A 24,808-nucleotide genomic window follows, 5' to 3' on the forward strand; every position below is an offset into this window, starting at 1 on the left:
TAAAATCAACCTAAATGAATATCATGACTAGGAAGAGAGAAAAAACCTCGCTTTTCAATTGACAACACTGAATATTGGGTTCATCTATGGTGATAGAGCTAGTGCTGAGATGTCTTGTTCTATGTCCACGACAAAGAAGCAAAGTTGAGCTGCTCTCCATGATGACGACTAATTTTCCAGACACCTGACAGAAAGGCAAAGCTTAGTGATTCTGTGCCATAAAGACGAACCAAACCATCAGAAGCTCACGTGTTAAGCGATAAGGGCAAATCTCTCATTGAGAAAAAAAAAATTATATATATATATATATATATACAAATCACTTTGGTTTCGGTTTTGGAAGAAAATGCAGACCCTATATACATATTATATATATATACATATATATATATATTTAATATCTAAAATGAAAATGCGTCTGAGTCTCTGCCGTGTTGATGTGCCTCATTCTAAACAGCGCTTATATCACTGCTTCTCCATGGTTACCAAATTCTCTCAATCACAGCATAAACCCAGAGACGTTTTCCCCTTCTTTATACAACACTTCTCCATGTTCCCCCCCTACATATTCAAATACATCACCGAAATGACAGCCCTTGCTACCTAATCACAAATTCCCCTAGGTAACGATCACATTTAATCATAAATTCCTCCAAGACTAAGACTAAGACACGCTTAGTTTCTTTTCTCGTGTTGAATAATAAAAAAAAAGGATTGTCGTTTCAAAAAGCCACGACGCTAAAGAAGTGAGTCCGGGATCTGAATGAACGGCGGGATAAATCAGAAGAGCCGATCTTTCTCTGCTTCATTGAGAGCCAGCTGGCAGAGAGGAGCCCGCTGCGTTAATCCAGGGTGGAGAGAGAGGGAGAGAGAGGGAGAGAGAGAGAGAGAGAGAGAGAGAGAGAGAGAGAAAACACGCCATTCATGTAAAAACCGTCCACAGGAAGTGTGCATCAGGAGAGCGTCAGTCATTCATAAGCTTCTTCTTCTTCTTCTTCTGCAGCATTCGTACTGCGGTCCCTCCCAACGTCTTGCCTTCCTGCCTGCCTATGAATAAAAAAACAGATAGCGAGAGAGAGAGAGAGAGAGAGAGAGGCAGCACGTTTCTGTTCTCTAGAGGCAACGCGATGACTGAGACGATGCTGGCTGGAGTGTGAGGAAGGTGAGGAGCTGAAAGAAAGAGAGGATGCTAGAGAGTGGAGGAGAAGAAACGCGATCGGCGCCGTGGCTGTGAATGAAGCGGCGGATGAGGCGCTGCCTCGTTTTCTGTGAATGGAGTCAGGCCTCGGCTTCCTTCTGCAAGGCGATCCCTTGGGATGGAGAGCGGCCGGCCAATCAGACGCAGGCGGGATGACTCATTCAGGGTAGGCTGGCTGAATAGTGGGCTGAACCATTCTCGGCTCAGGTGATGCATGGGAGAATCCATTTCACACAGAACGAGAAACGAGCGTGCTTTGTTTCTAAGAGCGTCTCGCCTTCCTCAAACTCAGCCCTTCATTCCCTGCGAAGGTTCTCTGTAATATTCTTGTTTGAGTTTTCTTAAGCAGGAGGATGAATTAAAATTGGCAAACTGAATCTGCCCAGGTGTTCAAGATGATTAGAGTTCCAGTGATTAGTACCTGCCTAGGGAGTGCAGGTGGAACTGGTTTTATTTATTTTACCTCTCTGGTATCATACATATAACGTGTCTGGTTTTCCTTTTGTGTATTGAGGTGTGTGGTGTCGTCATGCCAAGATCTAAAGAGTTCTGCAAGGCTGTGGATGCTTATGAGTCTGGCAAGGGAGTTAAAAAAAAAGATCTCCAAATTATTCGAAATGCATCGTTCCGCTGTATGGAAAATCGTCTACAAGTAGGGCGGACTTCAAACGGACAGAGGATTCAGCCTACGGTAAGAGCAGGTTGTGTGATGCAAAAAGAAGTTTCGAAGAACCACGAAATTTCATCACAGGACCTGCTAGTAAGTCTTGCAACTGCTGGTGTCAAAGTGTAGGCGTCTACAAATTGCACAAATTTGAAAAAAAAAAAAGCCTTTGCAAGACTACAGTTTGCCAATGAGCATATAGGTAAGGAAGAATGTGCCCTGGACAGACGAATCAAAGATAGAGTTGTTTGGCCTTTTCAGGAGAAGCACCTCATACCGACTGTGAAGCATGGTGGTGGAAATGTTATGGTTTGGGGTTGCTATGATATTAAATTTTGCATCATATCAAAGAGTGCTTGAGGATAATGTGAGGCCATCTGTCCGAAAGTTGATCCTTTCAACAGGATAATGATCCTAAGCACACTAGCAAATCCACAAAGGAATGGCTCAAAAAGAAGACATGGAGGGTTATGGAATGGCCTAGTCAAATCCCAGATTTGAATCTCATTGAAAGGTTGTGGGGGGATTTGAAACGGGCGGTGCATGCAAGAAAACCCTCAAACATCTTGCAACTGAAAGAATATTGCATGAAAGACTGGTCAAAAACTCCAGCAAGCCTGGTGGACAATTATGCAAAACGCCTACAAGAAGTTATTTCTGCTAAAGAGGGCAATACTAGCTTCTGAGACCAAGGGTGTACTTACATTTTCCACAGAAGAATATCACATCTATTGATATTTCTCTTGAATAAATGATTGAAAAAGCTTATTTCCCTTATGATTTTGTTCAAGTACATCAACTTTATTAATAGTCACTGTTCAAAGAGGATCAAATGTCCAAATACGCCAAAAAATCAAACAATTTCCATGGGGTGTACTTTTTTTTCACATGACTGTATTAGACTTGATGCACATTAATATTACCCAAAACATGTAAAATAATAAAACCATAAATACCATGAAGCACCCATCTCATTATTAATTTATTTAATACTATATCACAGCTCTGATATTGACATTTCCCATTTTCTCTACGGTCCACAACACAACAGGGTCAGTCGTCTCTCCTCACACCCAGCCACGATGCCCGTCTATAATCCAGATTAATTTTCAGGTCACTAATGTCTGTTAAATCGTCATTTTAAGGCCCAGTAGTACGATATTTAGTTATTTTGTTTGTACTTGCACGCTGTTCCCCATTGCAAGTGTTAAAGCATTGGCACTCAGACACTGGATGACTCAGCGAGGTCATGTCGCTCCAAAATTGAATTATTGAAGCATGTATATATCGACTGTGACGTTCTGTGCATGTTCTCTTTGTTTTTATGGGTTTTTTTGGGGGGGTTGTTTGCTGTAGACATGATGATGACGCACAAATAAAAAGTGACTTTTGCTGCCAGGTTGGTTTTGAGATCATATTATAACATGCTGTTGATTTCTCAATTCTGATTGGTCACATGATGTCGATTCATTTTTGTTTTCTAACAGCAGCTCTGACTGTGTTTCCGGCTGTAGTTCAAATCCATCCATTTTCCATACCACTTACCATACACAGGGTTGTGAGGAGCCTGGAGCCTATCCCACTAACTTTTTTCGATTTGCAGTTTCTCAGTAACATGACAAGCTGTTGTTGTTGTTGGTTTGTTTTTGTCTTATTAACGTCAAAAGAGGGAAGTCGGGGAGAGAACGACTGCTTGTAGCCGTTATAATACAAATGATAACAGGAACTACGTAGTTTCACAGTGTTCCACATTAAACGTAACAATAAACGGATAAAATAAAAAGTGATTGTTGGTAATTGTTCCTTATTATGCTTTAAAAAGGGTGACAGTTACATTGGAACAATGATCAATTATGCTATTATTATAAATTTCTCTGTTACATAAGAATTATTTGGAGGAGAGAGGGAGAGAGAGAGAGAGAGAGAGAGAGCGCAATGGAGTGAATGAAAACAGTGTGTGTGAGTGTGTGCGCAATCTCCATAGTCGTGACTTGAGTGTGTCGGGTCCACTCCTACACCAACTCATTAAAGTGCAGGAAATTGAGGGAGAGACGGAGAGAGAGAAAGCGATGAGAGGAAACTGAGGGCTTTCCCTTTCAACCTCGCTCTTTACCAAACACCGGCATTATTTTCCCTAACGACTGGCTGCAACTATATTATGCACATAAATTATACAAGATAACAAAGGATTACAGCTGTATTATCTGGTTATTAAAGAGCTGCATGACTGAACACCCAGGCTGCGTTTTCGTTAAGGATGAGTCATATGGAAGGAATAACACACAGGAGCATGCTGTTATTGGAAAAAATTATTAATAATAGCGGGTGAGATGAAGCGAAGTTCCTGTTACCACCCAGAAGTTTACGATTTATTCGTGTTTATTGATAATATGTCATTATACTGACAATAAACTGCAAAGCGACAAATTTCCTGTTGGAAGTTGCAGCTTTACCTCTGACTGTTACGAAGCGCTGGTACTGGAGACTCCTTCCAACCTGTAAAATACATATCGGTGACTCCGCTTGCTTAACCGACAGTTTTGTTAGTACTTAACTTTAATTCGTATTTCAATTTAGAAATTTAGAAACTGAAAGACTTCCTTGTCTGAGGAGTCTGCAATAACATGAAGAAGGAACTAACTGTCTTTTGACAAATCTCTAACAGCCACTGTTTCATTCCAGAAGGTCTAAAGTTAATTCCAGGTATTAAAAATAAATAGTGTAATATTAATTGATTGCAATAAACTACTATGACTGACAGTATGAATGACACAGCGAGGCTGAATCTTTTCCTACTGTTTGCTATTCATCACGTATTATGAGCGGCGGCCATTTTAGTTACTTTGGTAAGCAAACGGTTGCTAAATTACCTCACCTCCTTCAAGCAGGTAGCCATGGTGACGGGATTTATTTTTATTATTTATTTATTACAAACTTGTTTTTCTCGTTTTCCAAAAGGAAATGCTGTCAGACTGCTGAGGTTTGTGGTGCTGAAAGAAGTCGGAATCTCTTAATTTTCACATTTTAAGTCGTCTGTCAGAGAAACTGATTCGAATCAGTTTCACTGTGCGAAAATAACTCCGAGGCTTTAGAGTCGACTCTTTATTCCCGATGCCTGGTTTTAGAGAACCGAGAAGCTTGGGAATTCATAGAACCAGAGAATCGACTCTAGAAATCGATTTTAAGACTTTTTAACCAACTAAAAAAATTATATTTAAGTGTTTATTTGATTGAACAGGGCTGACTGTAATCAGGCCTGGTTGTGTCTAATCCAACTGAACCCCATTATGTATGCGGTTTCATAGATTTGGGGAATTAGTAACTACGGGGCAAATACATTTTCATACAAGCCTAGTTGGTATTGGGATTGATTGATTGATTGATTGACTTGCTTCAATAAATAACATTATCATTTACAAACTGTATTTTGTGTTTACTCAGGTTGCCTTTATTTTATCTTAGATTAGTTTTTAATTTCTGAAACAACTTAGTATGAGATATATTCAAAAACAAAAAGAAATCAGGATGGGGCAAATATCTTTTCACAGCACTGTACATTATACAGATCTTTATCAGTTGTTCCTTTATCAACCTCTTTTGGAACAACTGTGGAGAGAGTCAAAAGTTTCTTGGTGTGCATATGACAGAGGACCTCTCCTGGACCCTCAACCTCACCTGCCCAGCAAAGAAGGCCTAGCAGTGATTCCACTTCCTGGTTCTAAAAATTGACCAGCACCTTTTTCACCAGTCAGAATTGTGAATTCAACAGCACTGTGGTAAAAGAGATTTAATTATATATTGTGTGCATGGATAAAAAAACAAAACAAACAAAAAAAAACCTCAATTTTACATGCATCAACAGTATGACTGGACCATTCAAAAGCATCTCGATTTCACTTTTTTTTTTATGTTGTCGATGATGCATTAGGACAACTTTCCATTCTCACTACAACTGTATTTTGGCAACATGCATCCAGACCACCTCCGCATTTGGTCCGAGTGATCGGATCATTAGACTCACTGGACCAAGCTTGGGATTTGACTCACAACTTTTCATCACAAGCACAGAACACCGCATTGCTTTCATTGTTGAGACAGACCAAATCAGTGGAACAGAAGAGAAGTTCAGTAATGATGACTTTATTCAAAAACTGTGAACATAAAATTTAAAAACAAAAGAATAAACATTCAAATTTACAGGAATACTTTAGGGTAAGACCAGTGACAGCAATGGTTCCTTTCATTAACGGAAAAACAAACAACAATAACACAAGACTGAAGTCAGTTTGTTATAGGCACCAAAATTGAGTTCAACTTCTAATGCCTCGAAGATATTTAAATGAATGGAATTGAATCTGCCAAATTACATTCAACACTGAAGCAAAAATAATTATTCATTCGATCAAGGTAGATATAAATTTCTTATGTAAACAACAAAATCACTATTCTACTTTATAAGATTGATTTAGGTTTAAAAAAACAAACAAACAAAAAAAACAACAACAAAAAAAACCAGAAATGATTTACAACTCCAACATGCAATGGAAGAGGTTAATGAGATGAAAGCAATAATCTGCTGCTAGAATCTTTACTACCTTCAAACCTCCAAGTTTTACTAGTATATTTTTCCACAGTACTCTTTGTCATTTGCCTTATCATTTTGCCCAAAGGTCTTATTATTGGGCATCATGGACATTAAAAAAAAAGTCTGTTGAAAGAAAGTAATTATGGGACTGCTAGATTGACATGATTAAAGTGCCATAACTGATCTTAATCTGTGAGGTTAAAGGTTAAGTGTTTCATTTGTTTAGCTCAAAAAAGCCTTGTGCTCCCAGTTTTCTCATTCGACTGAGCAATAAATGGTTTAATTCCATAATGTCCCATAATGTTATATTACTTCAATATATTCCTGGTAAAATTAAACTGCCTGAAATCTCCTGGACATACAACCCTTTCCAAAAACAAAAAAACAAACAAAAAAACCCCCCCACCAAATTCACTGCAGCAATGTCTAGTAAAAAACTTGATAACAATAATGCATGCCATATAATTAACATCATCAGCATTTTAGATTACGAAAAGAGCAGAAGATCAAGGAGCATTTTATGTGATCACACCGGCAGTTTTCAAAACAAAAAGTTCATTTTTAAAACTTTTTCATAACAGGGCAACGTCAATGGCCCACAAATAGCTCATTGTATCTTGTTTAAGACACGATATTTTAAAAACTTTTTTAAGACATGCAAGAAATTGCATCTTTCCATTTTTATTTCAGAGCCACGTGACGTTTAGGTTTTATTTCTGAAATGCAAACGCTGTGTGTTGAGTTTATTGCATAATTCAGTACCATGACTGAAAATTATCTGGGGGGTTTTTCTGGTCACATTGTTGAGGACTGGTTCCCTGAAACAGGTGTTCCCACTTCACTCTGCGCTCTTCTTCTTCTGCAGACGTGTTCTGGTGGGTTCGGTGTGCACCAGTGGCTCCTGGACCACTGTGGCTGGATACTTCCGGCCCAGGAGCTCCACCTCCACCTTCTGACCAACGGTGGCCAAGTCAATGGGGAGGTAACCAAACGCCAGGCTCTGCTGAATCGAATAGCTGTACGCTCCAGAGGTCGTGTTCCCAACCACCTAGATGGAACACACAAGTGAGGAAGTGTAAAGATTACACTATAAGGGCAATGTATTAACTGTGGTCTTGCTAACAACGCCAGGCCAGGACTGAGGAGAGGCTGTGATAGAAACCATGGCATTATAAATGATGCCAAACTGGAGGCTATACACTTCTATTACTTGTTAGCTACATTAGTCAGACTTCATATGACAAGCATAATTGGCTGATTAACCAGTCCAGGTATCAATCAGGTATCAGTCCAATACCATGTTAATTACTCATACTCCTATTCATAAAAATGATCCGATACAAGCATCCAGTGCCAGGTGATACTATACGACATAAGCTTAGTGTTCAACACTAATAAATAGACAACATGAAAATGACAGCAATCTGGATGTATTTCACGATTAATGATCAAAAGAAAACAAGCTGCAAACTGTGCTCGACGAAAAATATTATAAAAAGGAACAAGAGTGTCTTCCAACAATAAAAGTAACCTGATAAAACATAGTATGGCACTTAAACAGTATCTTTAATAGGGAGAGTGAGGATGGTTGACCTGAGCATACAGAGCAGTATCAGTGAGTGTGGTCATTAAAAAGAAAAAGAAAAAAGAGTGCACGGTATAGTTAAAAATATTACTGTTAATTTGTGTACAAATATGTTGTTAATAAAAAAAAAAAAGGTAACTTTTAATGAGCTGGTCACAAATATTCCCCTCTAACATACGAAATCTTCTGATGACCATTGTATTTTACCTTTCCATCATGCCAGATAGTCTCATTTCCCTCAGGGTCCACGTTGTCCGTATCCACGGTGAGATACACTAACTTCCTCGTTAGTCCCAGGGCCTTGATTTCCTGTAGTGCCTTCTTTCCAATGAAATCTGCAGGCTGGCGCACACATACACAGCGATGATTTAGGCCTTAATAGCCTAAAAGTTTTCTTAACATAATCTCTAATCAAAAAAGATATTTCAAAAGATACCAAGCTACCTTGTTGAGTTTGATGAAGTAATCCAGACCAGCCTCGAGAGGATTTGTGTCACAGTTCATCTACACACACACACACACACACACCGAAGAAGGTCAGAATTTAATTTTAATTGAATAGTTTAGATTTTCAGTCTGATAGGTATTTAATTACACATTTGTGAGGGCTTTATCTTCTACTGTGTGTGTGGGTTTGTGTGTGTGGGTTTGTGTGTGTGTGTGTGTGTGTGTCAGACTTCAGCTCCCCAGCCTCGGAAGCCCTTTTCCAGCCTGAGGGAGGCCATGGTGTAAGTGCCGAAGTTATCGATGCCCTCTTCTTTTCCAGCCTCCATGATGGCCTGGTATACTTCTGCCAGCTTTGGCATGTCCACATACAGCTCCCAACCCAGCTCCCCTTAACAAACACACAAGCAGATGTTTACCCTTCACATGTGTGGCATCTATCCTGGAAAACCAGAATTGCTGGGGTTTTTTTGCTTTGTGCAGTTTGTTATCACTCCACTACCTAAACTCCACCTTCTGAATGTTAAAAATGAGGCTGCATAGCTTAACACTGTGATTTGAAACGACGAGCTGGGTATGTCTTTGTGGAAAGATTTTACTTTTAGCCTGGACACTTTGGATACCAAACATGTCTTATGACTGCTCACAGAATATGAGAAAAACTTAAATTTGAGAATGAAGAATGATGTGATTTCAATTGAGAAATATAAAATAGTTTATCAAAACTAATACAACTAACTGGTGCGATTATGGTTGCCACGTGAGGCAGAATTCCCCATTCTCATACCTGTATATGATATCCGTATGGCCCGCAGCGGTACTCCAGCCAGACAAATGGCTTTGCAGTGGAGGAACTTGAAGGCGCCATCACTCAGGTCTTCGTTGGTGAGTTTCTGCAGGACTTTGCGAGAGTTCGGGCCCGCCACTCCCAGCACCCCGATATCATCAGTCACGTTAGTGATGTCCACATCATAGTCACCATCAGATGCTGCTCCCTCTATCCATCTGAGGAGGGGGCAGAAAACAAATTCATTTAAAAAAAAAAAAAAGTGTAAGAACTAGAACTGGAGCGGTGTTATAAGAAAGAAAAACACTTCAGGAAGTGCTATTATAGGAAAATAATCAACTTCGAGGTGGCAACAGTAACACCACCCAGTCGCTTATTATTTACCTTTAACACCACACCCACAAATGTTTTATTCCCTACCTTATTACATCAGCAAGCGTGTTTATAAGGGTCTGATAAAATTTCCAAAAAGCAAAACAGACATGAACATGATTGCCATGAACCACAAATGACTGTTCATGTCAAATTGAGACAAGACTGGTGTTAGATAGGAGACAAAATTTAAGTGCTCATATTAAGCCAACTGCTAAAGCATGCTAAAGTCTCCTGATACCAGTCTGACAGAATTGCTGCTAGTTACTACTAGCTACTGATTTTACTAAGTTTAGTACCAAGCAGGAAGAGTGAAAGTTAATATTAGTTAATTAGTCAGTCAAGTTAACCATGATAACTAGCTGCTAAGTAGCAACAGTGAGGTGTCAAGAACCCCAAAAAAAAGTGATTACGTGTGAAATAACAAATTACTGTGAAATTACAGCTAGCTATTTAGGTAAACCCTCATATTAAGGCAAACATTAAAGCATGCTAAAGTCTCCAGGCTGACACCATTTAGAAAGTACTGCTGCTAGTTACTCCTACATAGCTACTGATTTTATTATTTTTAGTACCAAGCAAGGAGAGTGAAGGCTAATATTAGCTAATTAGTCTGTCAAGTTAGCTGTGATAGCTAGCTCGGTAAATAGCATTTAAACTTGGTAACTAGATAAATTAATGGGTTTATAGTATAATCTTAGTTTGCTAGTAGTTTCTCTTATTGTTAGCAAGTTAGCTAGTTTCTGCTAACATTAGCCAGATAATTAGCTTCCTATCAAAGAATTCACAAAACAGCTAATAGTCATGACTGCTTATGTGACATGGCTTGAAATGTATGCTGAATTTGTCCAAAATGTTTTAATATAAGTGTGAATCTGAACACAAGAGGGCAGACTAAGCAAACTTTTTATTTTTATTTTTTATTATTATTATTATTATTTTGGAGTGTGTTGTCTGATTTGAGCAAGGCCAATGACTGTCAGATTGAAGCATTACAATACAGAGGTCTAAAATAGTCTGACTGTGAAACATTCACTTTTTATAACAACCAATAAGAAGTCCTTGGAAGGTTCATACGAGTATGACGAGGGCCAGAATGTGTGTGTAGGCTGTATGTGTGTGGGTATTTGTGTGGCAAGAAAGTGAGGAGTTAAATAAGGAGTTAAATAAATAAATAAAAAGGTCTCTAACTTCAATGAGAGTGAGGTCCAGCAACAGGAAATGCTTTTGATGAAATTCTAGACAAATTTTTAAATCTACTATATACCATGCATATGGATAATATGTTTAATATTCCTGTGTCTCAGTGCTTGTAACCTCAACATTCATTTAAAGTTCATCACATAATTGAAGAAACTGTACATTTCCATTGCGTCATTAATTAGTGTCTGGAATCATTTTGTCACACTTTTGGGTCTGGCTTTATCCTGTGCACTCTTACAGGCCACTTACCTTCCATGCTTCCCCACTGCCCTATTTCTGAATGATGACCTCTTTACGTCCATCCTTCTCTCAAACTCTCAGGGAAAAACCTCACTGACCCCAGAACTGATAAAAAAAGTTCTCCATGTCTGAAATGCTACATACTTTGACACAGAGGGTATTATCAGGTTAAGATTACAAACATAGACCAAAGGTCAGCTACAGCTAAGAAGCAAACATTTTGAAATTCTTGCGCAAATGGATGTTTGTCTCAGTATCTTTTGGGTAATTGAACATTATACCTAGTATACCTGGTAAAAAAAAAAAAAGGAGCCTGCTAGTGACCGGAAGGTCATGAGCTCAATTCCCGGGACTGCCAGAGAGCCAGAGCTGGACCCCTTAACCATCAACTCCTCTCTTGTATTCTGCCTCACATGGAAGTCATTTTGGATCAGTTAAATTTCAATTAAAGCTTGTGAGAGACCAACCTCAGATCATGCAGTTCGGACCCTGAGCCAGTGATGAGCAGGAACTCTCCAGGTGCGACCTGGGTAATGGTGAACTCAGCGTAGACACGCCCTCTGGGTGTCAGCATGTGACTGATGTTAGTCAAGCCCACCTGTGGCAGTAACCGAAGTGAGGTCATCATCGCATCATCACATACAGCTCACAGAATTCCCAAAAACATAAAGCTTAAATAATATCTAAACCTTTTCTTTCATCTTCTGCCTCTCACCTTCGGCATGGTGTTGGCAAACAGTCGGTCCAGCAGCCCGTGCGTGTCCTTCCCTTTGACCATGAACTTGCCAAATGGTGAAAGGTCAATAACGCCCACTTTCTCCATTACAAGCTTGTACTCTCGGCCGACTGGTCCGTGCCAATTTGTTCTTCTGAAACTGGGTCTGTGAGGGGCCAAAAACATCTCAGACACCTATTTATCACATATATCAGAGAAAACTGTACTAATCGATAGTAACGTGTAGAGGTGATCAAACACCTAGACTTTGCTGTGATCATGTTCATGTGTAAAGGTAGAGGTTATACTTGTAGCCCACGTCATCTCCTGGCTTGTAGAAGTAATGTGGCTGCTCCCAGCCTGCATGGAAGCCCATGGAGCATTTATCCTTCAGCTGCTCATAGAGCCCACTGATTCTGCTAGTGGGGCGACCAGCAAAGCGCTCCTCTTTAGGGTAACCCACTGAGAGAGAGAGAGAGAGAGAGAGAATATTATAAAGACATATTGTATCTTTTAAGCCTGCCACACTGTTGGGACAATGTTTAGGTTGTGTAGACACTTACCCACATTGTTAAAGCCGTATGACTCTCTGGCCTTGGCACACAAGTACGGCACAGTAGTCCACTTGCCATAGCGGTTTGGGTCGCATTCAATCAGATCATAAGCGGGCTCGCCGCTCATGATCCAGTCACTGAGGAACTTTCCAACTCCACCAGCGTGAATGATGCCATACCTATCACATATCAACAACCAACAAAATCATTTGTTCATGTGGTTAGTTATTTACAATAACATATATATTTTGCTTTGTAAAAGGTTCTGTGATACAACTTTTACATCTTACTTTCTTACCACAGCTATTTGCCAACATTTACATTCTTTTATCGACACTTTCTATCTATTTATAGTTACATATAATGTTCTGAAAACGAGTTAGTTCCTGTTTATAGCACTTACAGTAACAAAACCATCATTCTCTCACCACATTCTCTTTTCTTCTCTCTCTAGAAATTAATAAGACATAAAAAAAAGTTTTGTTTGTAATACACTGTAATGCAGAAAAACCAGTACGTGCACACTACTTTGTCCTGAAGATTTTCCCATGGCAGAAAACTTACTGACTGTTACAAAGACTATAGACTATAGTACTATTATAGGATTGATCACATATTGGAATGAGTGCATTAACATAAACCTGCCATTTTCTTGAAGGCAGCCCTACTGGTCAGAGCCATATCTCCCTGCAGTTCTCGCCCAGTTTCCTGCTGAAGCTAAGCAGGGTTGAGCCTGGCCAGTACCTGGATGGGAGACCTCCTGGGGGGGAAAACTAATGTTGCTACTGGAATTGGTGGTATTAGTGAGGTCAGCAGGGGGTGCTCACCCTGTGGCCTACGTGGGGCCTTATGACAGGGACAGGTAAGAAACTATACTATAGTAACAGCATGACTCTCTGTGGTTGTTAAAAATCCCAGGACACTTATATTGTAAAAGAGTAGGGTTATATCCTGGTGAAATTCCCCCACTGGCCCTTCTCAATTAGGGCCTCCTAATAATCCCCATATCTGAATTGGCTACATCACTCTATCCTCTCCACTAATAGCTAGTGGGTGTTCTGCCATCGCATCATCCAGGTGGATGCTACACACTAGTGGTGGTTGATGAGATTCTCCCCCCATACTATGTAAAGTGCTTTGAGTTTCTAGCGCTATATAAACGTAAGGAATTATTATTATTATTATTACTGTCAGAGATGCTGTTACTGAAAAGCAATCAGATTCGAGAATTCAACAGAACTGTGGATTGCAAGAAGCAGATAGTAGACAGCTAATGATTTTATAATTCACATTCATTATGAATTTTATTGTTAAAATGGCCACATGCCACACAGTGCATTTTTACCCAAAGCCAATGGCGGTCCAGTAGTTGCGGAGTCCCTGATGTGGCCCCACCATTGGCAGCAGGTCTGGTGTGTATGTGATCGGTCCGGACACGATGTTGATGATGTCGGCATGCTTGAGGACAGGAACCATCTCCATGGCCATTTCCACATGCTCCATGATGCGGTCTAGGTCTGATTCGAACAGCTCCTTACCAAAACCTAGTCAGAGGTTGATAAACATTTTGAATAAATAAACAATGTATAAAAATTTAAGCATTTTGAATTTCTTAAACTGTGTTCTGGATGGATATAAAATGACTTTCAATGAACAGAATGCAAGAATAAACACTCCCATTGGGTTTCACATCACACTGGGTGGTATTTGGTACCTGGAGGGACTCCATCTCTGACCCACGAATCCTGAAGCACCATCTTCTCCTCTCTTTCATAGGGGCCAAAAAGCAGGCCGTCTCTCTCCTGACGCAAGTAGTACGAACCCTCCAGGTCCCGGATCACAGGCAGCTCCTGCTTCAGGGCCTTCACCTCGGGAATCGTTGCCGTCACCACGTACTGGTGATGGACAGGAATGGTGGGATGCTCCAGACCAACCATCTGGCCAAGTTCCCGCGCCCAGAAACCTGTGGACCAATGAGATCATGAACATCTACAGAGCATTATAAGGCGTTTCTGTCGAGAATGAGTTTAGCATGAATATTTTTGTCTAACATTTAAAAGAATATACATTCTAGCTTCGGGATCGGGTTCTAGCCGTCAACGAGTCATCATTACGGATCAATTTAGTGACCAATGAACATGCCCTTATTTAGTTAAAAATAAAAGAAGATTCTGAAGGGCTGCATTCAGAGTTGAGATCAGATTTATTTTCTTATTGTAGTCGTAAATATATTGAATATTTTAAATAAATACAATTTTATTTTTAAACACCAGTTAGAAACACGTTTATTTTTGTAGACCTTTATTTTTTAAATGCAACACCACTGTATTGCTGACAAATTGTTAGCAAACTGTGTTATGAATCATAGAAAAGCCTTCAAGAACCATATGACAATTTTGTTATATCACCCACCCCTATTTCGCAGTGCAAAGATGATCTTCCCAAACACCCCAACCTTTATTTACTTTGCCTTCATTTACAATTTATAAGTTGCAATACCATATTGTAAGTCTGAAAAGGTCCTGCTGAGATTAGCAGACACCGGACACCTCATCCAGAGAAAACCAGTGTTAAATATTTTTTTTTTTAAATAAATGTAAAAAGTTATCAAAAAATGTTTCATAAAGCAACAGGACCTTAGGCAATGGTTAAGCTTATAACTGCTGCAGTGACAGTTCAGGCTCTTAAAAACAAAAAATGTGTTTGTGATTCTGGCAGAATGATTATCTCAGGTTACGTAACGCTCCAAATTGACCTGAGGTAACCTCCTCACTGAGTGAGCAGTTGTCTATGTGCTCTCTCTCTGTCTCTCTGAGTAGTCCGTGAGTAGTTTGAAAGGCATATGGTGGTGTGTGGGTGTGTCAAAGTTGGCAATCAGAGACTTGACACAACCGTCTGTTCAAATAAATATTTCACATCGCTCACAAGCTTTGGTTTAATGGGTCAATCCGGCAACCTGCCTTCTGTGTCTGCAGTACAACTCAGTACAGTAGTATTTATCATGTAAAATGTTAAATAGAAGTTAAATCAGTTAACATTAAATATTTTTATATTTATTGTTACAGAAAATATATTTATATCTAAATAATTGTTACCATTTTGATGGATTTTGATATCACAGCGTTGCTGGATTCTTAAATTCTGATTGGTCAGAAGGGGTTGATTAATTTTCTAACAGCAGCTCTGACAGTTTTGGCTGTAAGGTGAATCACAGGGTTATATTTATAAATAACTTAGTACATAAATACATCAGTAAAGCAAGAAATTAAAAGTAAAGTTAAAAAAAGTCAGTAAATCAGTAATTCTGTCAGTAAGTAAGGACATCAGTCAGTAAGTAAATAAGGAAGTCTGTAATTCAGTAAGATAGTAATTCAGTCAGTAAGTGAGGAGGTCTCTAAGTCAGTAAGGAAGGAAGTAATTCAGTAAGTCAGTCAGTAAGCAAGAAAGTCAGTCAGTCAGTAAGTAAAGAATTCAGTAATACAGTAAGGAAGTCTGTACACAAGCCAGTGAATAAGTCTGTAAGTCAGTCAGTACAGAAGTCAGCAAGTAAGTACAGAAGTCAGTAATTCACTCAGTGAGTAAGGAGGTCAGTAAGTAAGGAAGGAAGGAAGTCAGTAAGGAAGGAAGGATGTCAGTACCTCAGTCAGTAATGAAGGAAGGAAGTCAGTAAGTCAGTCAGTAAGTAAGGAAGTCAGTAAGGAAGGAAGGAAGTCAGTAAGGAAGGAAGGAAGTCAGTAAGTCAGTCAGTAAAGAAGGAAGGAAGTCAGTAAGTAAGGAAGAAAGTCAGTAAGTCGGTCAGTAAGGAAGGAAGGAAGTCAGTAAGGAAGCAAGGAAGTCAGTAAGTCAGTCAGTAAGGAAGGAAGGAAGTCAGTAAGGAAGGAAGGAAGTCAGCACCTCAGTCAGTAATGAAGGAAGGAAGTCAGTAAGTAAGGAAGGAAGTCAGTAAGTCAGTCAGTAAGGAAGGAAGGAAATCAGTAAGTCAGTCAGTAAGGAAGGAAGTCAGCACCTCAGTCAGTAATGAAGGAAGGAAGTCAGTAAGTAAGGAAGGAAGTCAGTAAGTCAGTCAGTAAGGAAGGAAGGAAATCAGTCAGTCAGTCAGTAAGGAAGGAAGTCAGTAAGGAAGGAAGGAAGTCAGTAAGTCAGTCAGTAAGGAAGGAAGGAAGTCAGTAAGTAAGTATGGAAGTCAGTCAGTAAGTCAGTAAGTCAATCAGTAAATAAAGAACTCAGTAATACAATAAGGAAGTCTGTACACTAGCCAGTGAGTAAGTCTGTAACTTAGTCAGTACAGAAGTAATTCAGTAAGCAAGTCAGAAAGTAAGTCAGTAAGTCAGCTGGTACATAAGCCAGTAAGTACACCAGTATGTAAGTCAGTCTTTAAGTAAATAATTAAGTTGTACGTCAATATGCAAGTCAAAAAGAAAGATAAACATTATGTAAAAACTTTGGAATTTTGGAAGGGGTGTTTTACTTTTTTCTTCTTACAGGCAAAGCAAGCTCACACAGGTGGTGTTTAGTTTTCCATTGGGGCCATTCTCCATCAGTTTACTCCTTTTATTTACACAAGCCATGTTTCCATGCTGCAACACTTGGTCTAAAGCAAATATTTAAGTAAGTACATACAGTAATATGCATCACATACACTATTATGGATATTGTGTATTTACTGCTATATTGTCTTTGATCTTCATCTTATATTGTCCCGTGTCTGTTGCTGTAACACTGGAATTTTCCAGCTGGCATTATTCCAGCGTAATATATACATTATTATACATTATTATTATAGCTTATAATATATACATAAATAAACAGATAAAGTTGGAACGTGCATCTTTCACATCCAGCGTCCTTTTCTTGTTCCGTGAAGTGACTTTTCTGCAGCGTGAATTTAATTCATTAAACAAGAGTGAAGTGAACAAGATCTCTGACAGAAGCTTAACACACATTCAAAAGCCCTGACGTTCAGCAGATCCAACAACTTGGCTATGTGCTTTCTCTCGTTTTAGGTTTCAGGTCCAGGGGACAAAATTAGAAAGCAAATCGAGGAACCTGTCTTGGAGGAACACATGGAGAGTCAGAACGAAAGAGTGAATGGAAGAACGTAAAGAGAGCTAAAGGGTCAAGAGTCAAGGTTCTTGAGGAAGAAGAAAATGGGGGACATTTATGCACAGAGAGTGAGAGAGAAGGTCATGCTTAACATGCTTTTTAATTCTTTGTGCTTCACTGCTATTGGCTTGGCTCACTGGCGAGACCTGATTGGCTGATAGGGAAGGCGGAAAGCCTCAATTTTTTTTTGAAAATGCAGAAGCAACAGCTTGTTATGCAAATGCCATATTTGGGCTGGTGTTGAGAAAAAAAAAATCACAAACACCCGGTAAAAACAAAAAACAAAAAAAACATACACAGCATGCTTGTGAGGTCACATGATGAGTATTAAAAAAATAAACTTAACCTTTAACGATAATACTAGTTTTAGAATAATCACTAAATTGTGAAAAGTAAATGTTAAATGAGTTAATTCTACGCTGTTCATTGCTGGGGCTCGTTCTTCATACATGGATTACGGAATCAGCTGGATTGGACTGTTGTCAATTTGACATGATCTTGAATTTATCCAGTCTTCAAAGTAGGTTGTAGTACTAACCTGTGGCGTTGACGATTCGGTTGGCACGGATGGTGCCATGAGGCGTCTGGACATCCCATCTGCCATCGGGTGTGGGGACGAGACCGGTCACAGGGGCGGGGCTGTAGATCTGGGCGCCGTACATCCGAGCTCCGGCAGCGAGAGCCATGGTGAGAGAGTACGGATCAATGTGTCCATCGCCGGGAGTGTAGAGACCTGCTAACACCTGAGGAAGAGAGAACAACGATGCTGACATCAAAATAGATTAGACAGAGAAACAGAGACAATTTTATAGTCCATAATCTATTATGCGTTTTATAAAACTTCTTTCTTTTTCAATTTATTTTTTAAACTCTTTATCTTCAGCTTGTACACACAAATTCAGAAATGTCCTGGTAGTAAAATGTCATATCAAATTGCTTATTTGGCATTAAAAAAAAGTTATTAATATTACAGTATACTTCATGTTGATTTGGACTCATCTAATTTGAACTACGAAGGAATACCATTCAGGACATCAGCGCACTTAGAACCATAAACACAGCTCATTTTCACACAGAGGAAAAAAAGCACATTCTTCCTGTTAAGCTCTAGATTAGGAAACGTACAGTGTAACAGAACAGAGTAGTGAACTCTAGCCTAAACCGGTACCCAAACCACATGTTGGCGCACATTTCTTGAATTGAAAAATCTTTCAGTCTAAAATAAGGGTGTCCCAAAAGTCTCCATACATACGGGAAATAAACACTTTTTAGCAAAAATCCTTCCAAAATTTTTTCATATTTGGTTTATATATATATATATATATATATATATATATATATGTGTTGTTTTTTTTTCAGATAGACTTTAAGAACACCTTTGACAAAAGAAGAACCTATTGAAATCATTTTTACGGCCGGATCAGGACACTGTCGGAAGGTTGCAATGGACTTTCACAGGAAACATGGTGAGCACGTCACACACGATTACACACCATTACCAAACTTATTAACTAATTCAAAAAGACTGGAAGTGTTGTGGACTGACCGAGAAGAAGTGGAAGTCCATGAACATCCACTGACAAAGACACAACCGACGTGGTCCTGGCAAACATAGTCCCCTATATATGGAGACTTTTGGGACACCCTGTATATTAAAAAGTGAGTGTGTGTGTGTGTGATAAGGTTTTAAGCACATTGACTCAAATTATAGAATGGTGTTTTTGCTTGTGATTTGTTTTGCCATGTGGACACAGTGGCAAGATGAGACACATTACACACATTGTAAAGTCTTTCACTTGGAGAATGGGTCCCACAGAGAACATGATCCTAGAATCTCAGTGTTTTAACTATATATGTGAGTAACAAAATAAAACTTTAGAAACATCATTTGGTTAAAAAAAAATTAATAAAAGGTGGGATTACCAACATAGATTGTTAGTCCTAATAGAAAGCTACGATTTCCTATGAAAAAATTCAGATTTCTAAACACCACACACCATAGCACCTCCTGTAAAAGTTCTATCAGTTAGATAACAGGAATTAGAGTAGACTTGGTCATGAGCGTTGCTGTTTGTTCCTCTGCACATGATTTAACCCCAATTATATCAAATATTGAGGCGCCTCTTTGCAGAACTGCTCCTACTTCACGTGTAGCCCAATCTGACTTTGGTTCTCTCTCACCTTGTCGATGTTGAGCAGAGGGAAGAGCTCATGGACTTTCTCGGGTGTGATGAGGAACTGTGGAGTGGGGTGCCAGTGAGTGCGGGTCATCTGGTACTTCATCTCGTCCACTCGTGCCGGAGTCGAAGCGATCCTCACACTTCCTGGTTGATGGAAGCCCACTGCCTGGAACAATACTCGACATTACTGTTATGTTATTACTGCTGCATTCGTTCTAATGAAACTTGTTTGGAAATCTTTTGCCAATGCTATTTAGAATGAAAGAAGGAAGGACTGACTGATATAAAGTCAGGCAATAAAAAGAACCATTCTTTGGTTGCCTAAAGAGCAATTCAAAACATGTTGAAACATGTGGCGCAACAGAGAACTAACAATGTTTCCCACTATAAATGTTACTAGTATGTGGTAGAAAGTATTCAGTTTTTATTATTGTGCCAACAACATAAATGGTTTTGGTCAAATCCAATCCAAGTTATTAGCTAATCCACCAAAACTCCAGTGTGATGCCCAGTCCCACGTTTTGGTTTCACAGAATACACAAAAAAAAAAGTGGTAGCTAATGTATTATTATAATGTATTGCAGGCTAGTTAGTTATTAAACGCATTAAAACAGACACAAGTGAGTATATAAATTCTCACATACTCATTATCCTTTTCTGAGAAAATGTCTTAGCACATCGTGTTTGTGCCCTCAACAACGAGCCAGCAAGTTGTTGTCAAACGTTTGGCTGCCGTTTTTCTCTTCACATCGGCTGGAGTCTTTATTTGACTTTGTGTACCAAGCAGGACAGTTAAAAGGCAGCTTTAATTAGCGCTGCATTGTCGGTTTTTCTATATACATGTGTTCCTGGTTTTAAAAAGAATGTCTGTCACCTATGCATGCAAATTACTCTGTGTAGTAAAAGCTGATGAGTGTAGTGCACACCAAATGATTTTTTTTGTTTTGTTTTGCGAATCAATCTGTTTGGTGAATGAGAGAAGTAAATAATACAGGCTAACATCAGCCTTCTGAGCACTGGATACACTTCCCATCATTTAGAAGCTGCTCTTTAATGTCTTACCTGGCCCGTCTCTGCCTCCAGCTGCTCGTACAGCTTAATGCTGTGGTAATGAATCTTCTTTAGATTGATCCCTGGATGGTAGTACGTGGTCAGTCCAGCCTGCAGATGGAAACACCATCATCATTATATGATCATCATCCTGATTGAAGCCCAAAAAGGTCATTTATTACTTACAAGAGCTTACAAGCTTTAGTTCTTGTACTGAGGATGCACATTACGGCATTATTAATTTGATCATAACTTACTATAAGGCTGTAAAATGTAAGTGTTCCAACTACCGTAAAAACTGTCGCTGTAGTAGGTTTACTGCTCCTTTTTTTTAGAAAACAGAACAAGCTAAATTCGTTGAAAAATCTGACAAAAATTGTAAGAGCCAATTAGGTTGCAGTATACAAACACAAGCCATGCAACAGGAGTTTACCAGGGAAGGGGGTGGGGCTTCTATGGCTACACAGTGTCACGCAAAACAGAACTGTGATTTAAATTAGAGATGAAAATTAAATTACAAAACCTTGGAATTACAATTCAATCAATTATATTTTACATTAAAACTCTATTTATTTAATTATTCTGTGATTTTAAGATTTTTTAACATACTTTTTGCGATATTCGGTAAATGACAACAACAACAATGACGACAACAACAACAAAAAAGCCAACTAGAACCTTGTAAATCTCAATTTGCCAAATATGTTTGTCAGGTCCAGTGTGTCAATGGTCTAAGAAATTACAAAACTGCTCATTTAATGACCATTATGTCTTGCTTGATACATAATCAAGCAAAATTTATATACACCACACAGTGAAGAGTACAATCTTGTACAAAAGTGTTTAATCCTTCGTTAGACCTACGGCATGCCAGGTGGATCCAGCAGTCAGCTCAGACTTCTCCAGAAGCACCACATCCTTCTGTCCAGCTTTGGCCAGGTGGTAGGCCAGACTCACACCGACACATCCTCCTCCAATGATCAGAGTCTCGGCTGTATCCTTCAGCCTCTTACCCAGAGCTCCTACACCACCATCGCTGAGAGATAGAAAAGGTGAGAGGACTGAGAATGTTGGGAAATAATACAGAATCTATGTGTGGAGATATAATCTAGGGTGGAGGATGGCATGGTGGTGAAGCAGGTAGCGCTGCCGACTCACAGCTCCAGACTTGCTTGTTAGATCCTGAGTTGTCGATGTGTAATTAGTGGATTAGTTATTCATGTTCTCCTCCCCTATGTCTGTGTGGGTTTCCTCTGAGTTCGTATGGTGTGATTTGGTGAGGCTGCACTGCCTCTAGGTGTACATGAGTGTGTGACTGTTTTTGTGAATGTTCACCCACAGTGTTCCAGAGACCTGGTCTAGATCCACTGTAACCCTGACCAGGATAAAGCTAAACAAATGAAAAATGATGATGATGATGATGATGATGATGATGATGATGAAGTCTGGCATTTCTGGACTTAATTTAAGCTGACTCCAAGTCAGATTCGAGACACAATAACTTTATCATCATAGGCACAAGCTTCCTTATACCAAGAAATTCTTAGTTAAAATAACGACAATGTTAAAACAAAATACGAAAAAGAAAACAACAACAACAACAACAACAACAACAACAGTAGAACATTTTCTTGCGCATATTTTACATAAACCTGAATAGATTAAATAGTATAGATTGTATTGCTTATACATTATAGATTGTATACACTGCATATATTGTACAGCATATGTTGTATACTGTAGGTTGTATAGTGTAGACTATATAGACTTGAGTGAGATATTTGTTCAATATTGTCCAAGATGTATTGCAACAACATAATACACACAATATACAGAGCTTACAGAGCTGAGGATCTCTTAAACCACTTATTAATTATAATTCTAAAGCATTTAGTCATCGCCAGAGTTATTTTTAATGAAAAAAAAGTGTCTATAAGATGAAAGATGTTTGAGCACAAGCTACACTGTGATAACCCAGTGCATAGACTAGAGATATATATCGCTTGAGTTGGCTCAGCAGCATTGATGCACAGAATAAAATGCTGTCTTAAAGATAGATCAATCTGTTCATAAATGAATACTGACTTCACAAAACATTTTGCATGGAAGAAAGTGTCCATAATGCTGCATGCTCAAAACAGCATACAACAACAACAACAATAACAATAATAATAAGAAGAAGAAGAAGAAGAAGAAGAAGTAATCAGATTCGTGATATAAAAGTATCAATTTTCAATATTTTTACACTTTTTAAATACTCCATCACACACACACACACACACACTGAGAACTGCTTTGTATTGTCATTACCTTTTCTCCTCAGCTTCTTTCCGCAGTGTACAGCTTAAACCCCTCACAGTGATTCCCCTCAACTTCCTGTAGAAGTTGAAATCTTTTTTTAATTGCGCATTAACTGTGTTTAAAATTCTGGACATGTTGCATCAAGTCTCTAATTAGACACACACTTGTCTTCGTGGCTGAAACTCGCCCCGTCCCCATTGCGCGTTGGATTTTCCGCGCATGCGCACTGGCGCACCTAGGCTGTTGCGACTCTGAACTCTGTGTCCATGTTAACCGAGTTTTTAATTCTGTATTTCCAACTATATAACGTCGAATTCATTCTGTAATGCAGATTTATAATTAATTAGCAGAGTTAATTCACAGCCTGTATTATCTGTGTTATCTATATATAAACACTAACCCTAAACAGTTAAGCACTCCACTAGCCTATATATTATTCTCCACTATAATTAGGCTACAAAATGGCAGAACTCACGAAATCTTCCACTAAGTAATCAGTAGAGACTAGTTTGTGAGATTCAACCTTACACTATCTTCTTTGTGCTGTGTATGTGATGATTGTTTCCTATTTCCTATTATGCCCATCCTAAATCCTTTGCGTTTAGCTTTCGATCCTTTGCGAAATCCATTAAAAACTCTTGTGTACAATACAACATTGAAGTAAAATGTTTTTGAACAACAGCTTCAATGTTAAATTAGGTCTAGAACTCAGAAATTTGTGCCCACAAAATATTAACCTAGCTAATATAAACATTATAGGCTTACTGTGTCTATAGACTATGCTTTATATATTATATCTCCTTAATATTGCAGTAACATTGCACAAATATTCCTGCAAATCAAGTCCAAATTCATTCCATCTGTCTGCGAAGCATGTGGGCCTGTAACTAATCACATTGCTATTTCTCTTGTGTTAACGTGTCTGCTGCTGGATGCAACTGGAGCCTGGAGCTGCAGGGTGTTCGGGACCAGTTGGTGTGGAAGATCCAGTCTAAACAGGTCCTTACAGGATAGCCATACTGACAACTGGTGGGGGTGGGTGTCTTATCAAGTAGTCCTTCAAATTCTCTGTACTTAACCCCTACACAGAAGTCTCACTGCTTCCAGGATTTTGCCCTTATTTCATGTCCAGGTTGTTGTTTTTTATGTCAGCAAAATCATTTGCATCTGTATGTTGTTGTGCATTTTTTTTTGTGTGTGTGTCTTTAACAAGATCTACATTAAAAAATAGTTACTTTTCACGCACTGTGAAATTGTGTGTGTGTGTGTGTGTGTGTGTGTGTGTGTGTGTGCAGAGACCTACACAAACAGCTGTGTACCTTCAACTGAAGATAACCAGCAACCATGTTTATTTGCTGAGTGAGGTAGAAGCCAAAGTGAGCGTTTAGATCCAGTGCACGTTGTGTTTTCTTTAAAGATCATGGCTCAAACAGGAAAATTAAAAAAAAAAAAAGTTGAACAAATCCAGCAATAAACACAGAATTAGTGGCACCTTCATAGCGTATCGATACTTCTGAAATGGCTGTATTCATAAAAGCCTTTTATCGAACGTGCCTTTGACCAGGTTATGCCCTGAAGTTGCAAAAGTATATGTGCGATTATTATTATATAAAAAATAAATACGTGGAAAATGTACATGAAAAAAAAAACATATGAGAAAAAGACATACATTATCTAGACATGTGTATCCAATTTGCAAAACATATCACATGAAGTGTCTACAAAAACAAAATGTATACAATTAAAATTGTGATTATTCATACTTGAGACTTTTCTGTAACATAGAGTAGATTAATGCAGAGCTTGACAAATGTAACAGTTTTTGAC

The 24,808-nt window shown here is 38.9% G+C and overlaps 1 protein-coding gene across 1 annotated transcript; it reads right to left on the reverse strand.

Annotated features, from left to right (window-relative positions):
* Positions 1 to 5,986: 5,986 nt before the first annotated feature.
* On the reverse strand, positions 5,987 to 23,173 carry dmgdh (dimethylglycine dehydrogenase). Its single transcript, XM_053649138.1, has 16 exons — positions 22,991 to 23,173; positions 21,545 to 21,716; positions 20,693 to 20,791; positions 19,632 to 19,796; positions 17,989 to 18,193; positions 14,062 to 14,310; positions 13,693 to 13,891; positions 12,357 to 12,526; positions 12,102 to 12,255; positions 11,794 to 11,959; positions 11,546 to 11,676; positions 9,264 to 9,481; positions 8,710 to 8,867; positions 8,477 to 8,536; positions 8,240 to 8,374; positions 5,987 to 7,495 (listed from the first exon to the last, which is right to left on the reverse strand). The coding sequence occupies exons 1-16, from the start codon at positions 23,113 to 23,115 to the stop codon at positions 7,286 to 7,288; spliced, it is 2,616 nt and encodes an 871-aa protein (XP_053505113.1). The 5' UTR covers positions 23,116 to 23,173; the 3' UTR covers positions 5,987 to 7,285.
* Positions 23,174 to 24,808: the final 1,635 nt, after the last annotated feature.

Source organism: Ictalurus furcatus, chromosome 18 (assembly GCF_023375685.1).
Source record: "Ictalurus furcatus strain D&B chromosome 18, Billie_1.0, whole genome shotgun sequence".
In the NCBI taxonomy this organism is placed as follows: domain Eukaryota; kingdom Metazoa; phylum Chordata; class Actinopteri; order Siluriformes; family Ictaluridae; genus Ictalurus; species Ictalurus furcatus.

Bases quoted from the DNA above. Each gene is read 5' to 3' on its own strand.
- dmgdh (XM_053649138.1), bottom strand. From the start codon at position 23,115: ATGTCCAGAATTTTAAACACAGTTAATGCGCAATTAAAAAAAGATTTC. The intron at 12,527-13,692 runs GTAAAAATGCAC...GATATGTGATAG, and splicing joins TGGACCGCCATTGGCTTTGG to GTATGGCATCATTCACGCTG. The intron at 11,677-11,793 runs GTGAGAGGCAGA...TTACTGCCACAG, and splicing joins TTGCCAACACCATGCCGAAG to GTGGGCTTGACTAACATCAG.